Below are 9,336 nucleotides of genomic sequence, written 5' to 3'. Positions count from 1 at the left end.
GGGGGCCGCGGGCGGGAGCTGGGGGCAAGCTCTAGTTCCGGACCGTGGCCGACCGGGCGTGTCTGTCTGTAGGTGGGGAACATGCAGGGCAACAAGGGCTTCAATATGGAGAAGCAGAACCACGCTCCGCGGAAACAGCATCAGCACCAGCAGCACCCGCCGTCGTCCATCCCCGCCAACGGGCAGCAGGCCAACAGCCAGAGTGAGTCCCGGGCCCGCCGCGGGGGGCTGACCGGCCCCGCTTTGGGTAGGCGTTGAGCGGCCGTCCTCGCCGCAGAGGGTAACTTTCAGCTGCCAGCCCGTGCGCGTGCAACAGGTCTTGGCGGAAACGAACATCACTCACTCTTTCAGCTTAATGAAAACTTAGGTCCTGAAGCAAACCGTGACTGACGTTTGCTGTTTGCCTGCAATAGTCAGGTTTTCCCGTTTGTTAGAATGAGGTAGTGGGCCGCTGGGTTGTTTTGGGGTCTTTTTTTACTCAGTCTACTCAAAGTTGTATGCGGCTCTTGTAAGTTTAACTGGGGTTTGTTCATAAGCTTTTTGTGTTCCTGAAACAGCCGTGATATAGGGGTTCCTTCTTGGCCTGAAATTCTCGGGAAAAGCTCTCTTACAGAGTTTGCAAGTCTCTGAATCTTTAACAATGCTTCTGTAAACCTTGCAAATACAAGATGGTGTGTTTTCCATTGGCTCTGATGCCTTTTTTTTTTCTTAACCATAACAGGTAGCTTCTCAACATAGGTTTCCTTAAGTACTGTCAAAATAAATTTGCTGCTTAAAGGTACAGTTGTAGTAAAAACATTGTTACAGCAATCTCCAGTCATCCATTAAGACTAAATTTTTGCATGAGATGAGCCAAGAGATATCAAGCCCTACTTAATAATGTTTCAGCATTCAAGTGTCTGCTGATATTGGTGGCTCTAATCTTTTGTGTTCCCGGGTTTGTTCTTAATCATTGTGGACTGTAGTTCAGTTACTTGGGATACAGAGTGGGTGCTTGTGAGCTTGAGACAATATGCATTGTGGGGCCTTAACTGGTTTGACTTGATAGTTTAGAGTTATGGCGGCAAGACATTGCTGTTAGCATTTTGGGGAGAGGAAGTGCTTTAGTTATAGTAGGTTTTTTTTTTAAGCTTGGGCTCCTTGGTTATTCAAAACAAAAGCACATAGTCATGCACTTTTTGTGATTTCTCTGTGTGTTTTTTCTGTCAAAGTTGTCGATTTAACTGTGTGCACGCATGCAGATATGCTGAGCTAGTAAAAAAATTACTGCATTTTTTCATTAGGTGGCCCTGTTTAACAGGCTTCATATCAGTTCATGGAAGATAATAGACAAGGGTGGCAGACCAGTCTGTTTCCAGTAAGGTTTGAGTCAATACAACACAACAGCTATTGTGGTATTCACACAGGGATCAGCTTATTGTTAACGACTATATGTCAGATTCCTGAGTGGTTCTGCTTGAGGCAGAACAGTGATACTGGTGTTACTCTGCTGTAAGTCCCTCTTAATGTGTTCACAGACCTTGCAATTGATCCCAAAATACTTCTGATAATGATGTGAAGATGTTAACAAGAGAAAACACTTAGGCACCCCTGCTGTGTGAAGTAGATAACTTACTCTCGCTACTTTTCTGTAGATACTGTCAGTCTTTTTTTTATATATATATAAAAAATAGTTGTCTTTACATGCATTGTCTTTGCGTGAATAGCCTGTCCTAGTTAGTGCCACGCTTTGTACCCTGAATCAGGCCATTCATATTAATATTTTTTTTCGTATGTGTGGCCATGAGCGTGTCCTCTGCAAAGCAAAGGAATTTCTTTTTATGCCTTGCTGTCCTGTATGAGAAGGTTCCATATACACTTTAAAAAATGGAACACAGGAGGGTAAAGTGATGAGAAAGCCACCTCCATGTCTGGCATATAGGAGAGTTTGCAGGATCGTGCTGGACTCTTGCTGAATAGATGGTTAAAGATTATATATGCTTGTGGGGATTTGAGAATGTTCCTACAATCTGTCCTGTTTATTAATGTTAGATATAGAATTTTTATAGGTTTTTTTGTAATGAACTTTGTAATTTTTCTGCTATATGGTTGGTTTTTAGGGTGGGCATTTTTCACTATTTTCACCATTCCAGCCTTCTCTTCAGCTTGGAACCCAAAACTTTGGAACCCAAATGTCATTCAAGTAGAATGACAACTATCTCAAATGTTATCTGTCTAGGCAAAATTTCTTTTCTTGGCATTTAAAAATAAACAGTGTTCTTTTCTCCATTTCTTGACTGTCTTTTACTGATGTTAATGAGCACTGAGGTCAAAGCATGTATTTTCTTCAGGAAGAATGTGAGCCCATTCTGAAATAGAATCCTTTTGTTGCTGTAGAAAGGGCTGGAGAGGTTTGAGACCAAAGTGAATGGGTGGTGTTGCCTATATTGTCCTGTGTCTCTGTGTTCACTGTGATGAAGCCTAATAGAATTTATCCCCCCAACTGTAGAGCAGCTGTGTACCTTATTCCCCTCAGATGAAGGCCTGACTATCGACCTGAAGAATTTCCGGAAACCTGGTGAAAAGACCTTCACCCAAAGAAGCCGCCTGTTTGTGGGGAATCTGCCCCCAGATATTACAGAGGAAGAGATGAGGAAGTTATTTGAGAAGTATGGCAAGGCAGGTGAAGTCTTCATACACAAGGACAAAGGCTTTGGCTTTATCAGGCTGGTAAGTGATTTGCTACCTTTGAGGTGTTTTTATGGCAATGACACACTGGGGGAGTACTGTGAACTGAAAGTAGAAGATGTTCAGATATCTTGCTAATTAAGCCTGCTGTTGATTTTTAGTAACCTGGCATATGGGATCAGATTCTACAAGTGGTTTGTCCAGAGCTTGTTATAAGAAGGAACGTTGAATTCAGACAGCTTTAGCAGGATTTGTGAGATATCTGATAAAGTTATTCTGAAGCCAGCTAGTAGAAAACAGAAAGAAAACATGAACATAATGCTATTGTGGACAAGGTGGACTTCCATTTTCTGGAAGGGTGTGACCATGGAATTTCTATGAACATATATTGTCATGTAGTATTACTGGAGTAATGAGTGTTCTTGAGGTGGGAGGTCTCTAGATAATGACACTGAAGCGTGGCTACCGGCATAGGATAATGGTTCTCAGACTTCATGGTTCTAAAAGCCCCAAGGTGAGTGGGTGGAGCATGGGTCCCATGCCAAAATCTGGGTGCTTTGCTGTAATGTAGCTGCTTGACAGTGACTTAAATGAGTGAAAAGCTGTGAAACTGGCACAGGATATCTTTCTTGGATTGTCATACAAGCAGTATTTCCTTTTTACAGTTATCAGAGTTGGCTAATAGTTGAATCTTTTTTTTTAATGTATTGATTTACAAAGCATGCTTTTTTTTTTTGCCTTAATTATAATGATAATTTAATTGTTTGCTTATTTTGTACTGGCTCTTGGATTAAGCTTATGCCTGATATATTGCCTCACACCCCTTTCCCTGCTCCCCCCCCCCCAAAAAAACACCCCAACCTCTGTACATGCCTATTCAGCTAGAATAATTGATAATAAAGCATAAAGTTTGTTAGGACAGTTTTTACCATGCTATGAGAGGATTATGATTATTTTTTCTTCTCTGTGGAGTACTTGTTCAGGGGAGATAGGCTTGTGACTCTGTTGTGACTGGCTGATTCTGTACTGCACTGAGAGTTTTAATAACTTCTTTTATCTTTAGGAAACTCGCACTTTGGCAGAGATTGCAAAGGTGGAACTAGACAACATGCCTCTACGTGGAAAGCAGCTAAGAGTGCGTTTTGCATGCCACAGCGCATCGCTGACAGTCAGGAACCTGCCTCAGTTTGTGTCCAATGAGCTCCTGGAGGAAGCCTTCTCAGTGTTTGGCCAGGTGGAAAGGGCTGTGGTTATTGTGGATGACAGAGGACGATCCTCTGGAAAAGGCATTGTGGAGTTCTCAGGGAAGCCTGCTGCTAGGAAAGCGCTGGATAGATGTAGTGATGGGTCTTTCCTGCTAACTACGTAAGTGTGGAGGGCAAGAAGTGCTATATTGGCATGTGTGCAGGTTGAGGGGTGGTGTTGGCTTGAGTAATGTTTCTTAAGACCACATCAGGACAGGTGACATATGGGGCAGAAGGTGGTAGGTGATTTGCCTGAGGAAAACTTTACTTAGCTTTGTTCCAACAAGAGAGAGCCTGTGCTGAAACTCAAGTCTGAAAACTTTCTTCTAGGAAGCTGCTAGTGGGAGTGCATAAAACTTCCCAAGAAACTCTTTCTCTTTAAAGCCTTCTTGGGGCGATTAAAGCAGCCTTTAAGAACCAGGAGCTATTTCAGAGACCATCCATATAATTTGTTGGAAACAAAGCTCAAGTCTATTAATTGTGCACTCTGGGTTGCTTCAGAGGTGAGTCTTGGAATGGGACTACTCCACTCAGCACCATGCACTGCTGAGGTGGAGTGCTGATCCCCTACTGTGGGCGTGGGGTCTGTTGGAGAAGATAGATTTAGAAGATTGTTCAGAGTTCTCACCATAATAAACTGTTTTCCATTGTGCTTGAATATTATAAGACAACAAAGCATGTTCTTGCATAATTATGTGAACTTGCTCATGTAAATGACTAATTCTAGATGAGTTCCACAGAGCATGGCTTGTTGCTCTAACTATTAAGAGGGAGCCATTTTTTATCTCTTGGAAATAAAAATTACTGTATATTTTGTATGTATGCACCTAGAATTTGTGAATACAATACTTCTTGAAATTTGGGCTATGTTGCTAATTTCTGAGTTAATTTTATAAGCTTTGTGCTTCTCACTTCTCTCCTTTTTCTTGGAGGCCTGCATAGGGCACAGATGTACACTAGCACATTCAGTTTAAAAAATCGGGCATTTTGGTTTTTTAATATCTGTTTTTATGCTTTACACTCTTTGCGGATAACCAGCATAGTGTGTACTGCTGTGTAGGAGGATTGCTGTTACAGATCTTTTGCTGATTCAGAAGTCTATCATGAAAGAGCCAAGAAGATAAATTTTTTTAAAGTTGTCATGCAAAACTAATCTCTACAAGTGTGTAACTGAGAGCACCTGAGGATAACATTCAATGTGTTTGTACCTATCTGTGTATTAGATTCTGACACCTAGTCATGGCTTGGCTTGTCCTAATTCATGGTAATAACAGCTAGATAAACTGGTTGGAATTGATCTAGGTCAGAAAATAAGGCTATTAATAATGGAATATGTCATACTGAAGTGAAAAGCTACATTCAGGTGAGGAAAGGGATTTTTAGACTTTGATACTCTGCCTTCCTGCTGGAGGCTGGGCACTGCTTGCTGCTTGGCATAGTGTGGTCATTTCCAGTTTCCCATCTCTGGCAATGGGATTGAGGAGCTAATGAGAAGCTGTGGTGCTGCTTTGTTGAGGATGAGCAGTGTCAGTGCTGTGATGGGGAGCTAATTCAAAGGTTGGGGACTCTTCTGTTGAGTACTTTCTTCTGCACACAGAAGCCAGGAGGACCCAAGCAGATGTGCAGCATCTGTTGTGAAGTGCACGAGTGGGTTTCTTGTGGCTCAGGTGTGAATTCAGGCAGGGCCCAAGAAGCACTTATAGAGTGCTGCTGCTCAGCAATAATGGCACATGAGTCTCACCAGGGCAGTGTGACTGAATGGTACCGCCGGCAGCTTCCAGTGAGGAACAGTGTAGTTACTCTTCAGGTTAGGCTGATGTAAAAAGGCACACAAGGACTTGTGCAGCCTATGGTTGGCCATATAGCAAAGGAAGGGAGAAAAAAACAGACCCTAGATAGACTACAAGACTTCATGGTGAGTAAATCCTACTGGCGGTTGTCAGGTTTCAGTTAAGCTGTTAATTTGAACGAGTAACTGCAAATATTCTTTCAGTACAGTTTTGGTTTGGATTCAGCAAGGATTTTGGTTTAACAATTTAGCTCCCATTCTAGAGAGAATGAAAGAGGTATTCAAAATGATTTCTGATTTCTTTTTGGTTGAGATCCCCAACTGCTCTGAATTTCTTTGAGCAGTGCTAAGAGAGTATTTTTAAATTCAGGTACAATACACATGCTTTCCTACACTGCAAATTCATTCATGAATTTTCTTGAAAGCACCTCATCTTTTCTTTACAGATTCCCTCGGCCTGTCACTGTGGAGCCCATGGATCAGTATGATGATGAAGAGGGACTACCAGAGAAACTAGTCATCAAAAACCAGCAATATCACAAGTATGTGCCTGCCGTGCGATAGATGAGACTACCTGTGGACTAGGCCATTGACTCATCTCAGTCTTAGGAATATAGCTTATCAGTGCTACTAAAAGAACTCCTTTTTTCTGTAAACGTGACCTGACTCTGGAAAGAACATTGTATCTGCTGTTCTCTTGCTGTTAAAGAAAGCAGTGAGTTAGAATTCACACTGCTGGGTAAGACTGGCAGGCTCCACGTATTTTTCATACATCCATTTCAGTTGTTGGAGAAAAACATTGTGTCAGTTTGAGATAAATGTGAGATCCCTTGCTCAGATGGCAAGCTGAAGTAAAGACCTAAGTTACTCGCTCTAAGTATTGCGGAAAGTCTGTAGAGGAAACAGAAAATGGAAAAGTCTGTAGATTTGAACCCACAGTGAAAATGAATTATGTGAATAGCATTAGGAGATTGTAGAGTTACAGAGGTATAAGGGTCCCCAGCGTAAGGAGGTATCGTGTGATCCAAGCAGTGGCAATTAGTAAACTGCGTGAGCTCATGAATTTTTCAAGTAAGGAAGATGAGAGCTTCCTGAGCTGGGAGGCTGCATCAGGGACAGTCATTTGCTCCAGGTGCAGAGACTGCGGAGATTAGTGAAATGAACACGTGTGTTTGGACAGTGTTTGTTTTTTGGAGTGGATGTGACTGTAAGATGTGCGGCAGGAGCAAAGGCTGTTTCTTTCAAGAGTATTTCTGAATGTGTTTACCCAGAATCTTTTGGTGTCTTATGAAAGCAATTTTTATGGAGGAGAATGGGACACAGTTTCCGGGTATAATTAATCCTGCAGGAGGAATCTGCCTGAGTTTCTCCTTTAAATACAATGATTCCTGAGGAGTAGACAAATTGGTATCTTGGGCATAACTATTTGTGAGAAAGTAGGAGACAAAATGGGTCCTTATTTGTTGCACTAAGAAATTCATTTCTAACTGTTAAAGGGATCTATCATTACTTGTTTAACAAACAAGTGTATTTTTCTTGGTTCTTCCTTGCTCTGTTGAAGCATTCATGAGCTCTCCTTTTTTTGACAGAGAGCGTGAGCAGCCTCCTCGATTTGCACAGCCTGGCAGCTTTGAGTACGAATATGCCATGCGTTGGAAGGCTTTAATAGAAATGGAGAAGCAGCAGCAAGAACAAGTAGACCGCAACATCAAGGAAGCTCGAGAGAAGCTGGAAATGGAAATGGAAGCAGCTCGCCATGAGCACCAAGTTATGCTCATGCGGCAAGGTACCAATCAAAGATAAATACGGTATCAGAACATGGCCCTGCAGCATCCAGGTGTGTGTAGCTCAGTGGATTGGATAGAGCCCACTGAAGGTGAGCCGTGGTGCAGCTGCTTGACTTGTAACCACACATGGTCGCGGCAAACTAGTGGAGAGATGTTACTGTATTGCTGGAGGCTTTTTTATCTTATTCTCTTGTGTTATGATTCTAGTTCAGGAGTTGATAGGAGGTGGCATGGGAGATGAGCTTGGCTTTTTTTACTGTTGTCTTTTACAGATTTAATGAGACGCCAAGAAGAGCTGAGGAGAATGGAAGAATTGCATAACCAAGAAGTACAAAAACGTAAACAGCTGGAACTCAGGTAAGGGGGCAGGTTATGAAATGCTGTGAATCTGTAATATTATAGAATTAAATGCTTATTCAGTGCACCTGATTGTTTTGGCTGACAGTTTAATTACTACCTAAAGTGTAGCTGTTATTTTAGCCCTTATTGTTCATGGAGAGAATTTACAGTTCATTCAAGATGGAAGAGTTAAGGATTTTCTTCCACCGATTAGTTAGTATTTGGTTTTTTACAGTTCTGTATCTCAGTTGTCTCCTTGGTTGAGGCAGACAGAAAAATCAGAATCTGCAGTGATATGGTGGCTTCAGTCCAGCAGATTGGGAAACACCATTCTAGCACCTATTTTTTCATCTGAGGGTTAACTTAGTCTCAGAGGTTCCTCTCTCCATTCCAGCTCTTCCTTGTCTCAGAGTAATTTTGAGAAGCTCCAGGAAGTTCCTCAGACTACTTCTGTAATAGAAGGGGCTTGAGAACTGTCTGGCTTGTTGGCATTGTGTTGCATGTATTCGGGAGCTGCTGTGTATATAGAATCATAGAATAATTTAGGTTGGAAAAGAGCTTTAAGATGATCGGTCCAACCGTAAACCAAACCCTCCTAAATCCACCACTAAACCTTGTCCCGATGTGCCACATCTACAAGTCTTTTAAATACCTTCAGGGATGGTGACTCCTCCACTTCCCTGGGAAGCCTGTTCCAGGGTTTTACAACCCTTGCAGTGAAGAAATTCTTCCTGATATCCAATCTAAACCTCCCCTGGCACAACTTAAGGCTATTTCCTCTCATCCTGTCACTTGCTGTGAGAGAAAAGAGACTGATATCCACCTTGCAGGGAACGGTAAGGACTACCTTCAAGCCTCCTTTTCTCCAGGCTGAACAACTCCAGTTCCCTCAGCCGCTCCTCATAAGACACATGCGTGCAGTGTGTTCATGTTGGGTTTTGTAATGCACTCCTTAAAACTGAGGGTTGGAAAAACATCTTGGTGTGCACACGTTTCTATTTTCATTGTGAGGTACATATTTTACAGCCTCAGCAAAAAAATGTTGTTAAAGTTGTAGGTTTCCAAACAAGACCTATTAGGCAGCACTGCAGTATTGTGATGCAAATGGTTGTTATACGTAGTGCTGAGCATCCTTGGACCTTTTCCACAGGCAAGAGGAAGAACGCAGGCGCCGTGAGGAGGAAATGAGAAGGCAGCAAGAAGAGATGATGCGACGCCAGCAGGAAGGCTTTAAAGGGAATTTTGCTGATGCGGTATGAGTGCTTCTACCTTCCCATTATATATGGACACTGACATTAGACTTTTGCCTTTCCACAGCATGGGGTTTTCTGTGAATGCTTAACTTGTTGGTTCAGAGACTCTACATCTTTAGTGCAATCTGCCCTAAATTATTGACTTTCTCCGATCTTAATACAGTTTAGTCTGGAAAATATAAATACCCCAGTTACTAACCCACTGATGATGTGAGACCCTTACTAGCTGTTAAGGGTCAAGGGACCGATATACCTCG

The 9,336-nt window shown here is 42.3% G+C and overlaps 1 protein-coding gene across 1 annotated transcript; it reads left to right on the top strand.

The window, feature by feature from the left end:
- Positions 1-75: 75 nt before the first annotated feature.
- On the top strand, positions 76-9,079 carry NONO (non-POU domain containing, octamer-binding; the record flags this gene model as incomplete). The annotated part of the gene is made up of 7 exons (XM_010138873.1): positions 76-247; positions 2,516-2,709; positions 3,731-4,032; positions 6,147-6,242; positions 7,290-7,486; positions 7,760-7,844; positions 8,977-9,079. Coding segments are annotated over exons 1-7 (1,143 nt in total), but the record flags the coding sequence as incomplete, so codon positions are not given.
- Between the last annotated feature and the right edge of the window lie 257 nt (positions 9,080-9,336).

Source organism: Buceros rhinoceros, unplaced genomic scaffold, assembly GCF_000710305.1.
Source record: "Buceros rhinoceros silvestris isolate BGI_N320 unplaced genomic scaffold, ASM71030v1 scaffold11346, whole genome shotgun sequence".
NCBI classification, from domain to species: Eukaryota; Metazoa; Chordata; class Aves; order Bucerotiformes; family Bucerotidae; genus Buceros; species Buceros rhinoceros.
Note: the sequence above shows the minus strand (reverse complement) of the source record. Positions and strands in the feature narration are given on the sequence as shown.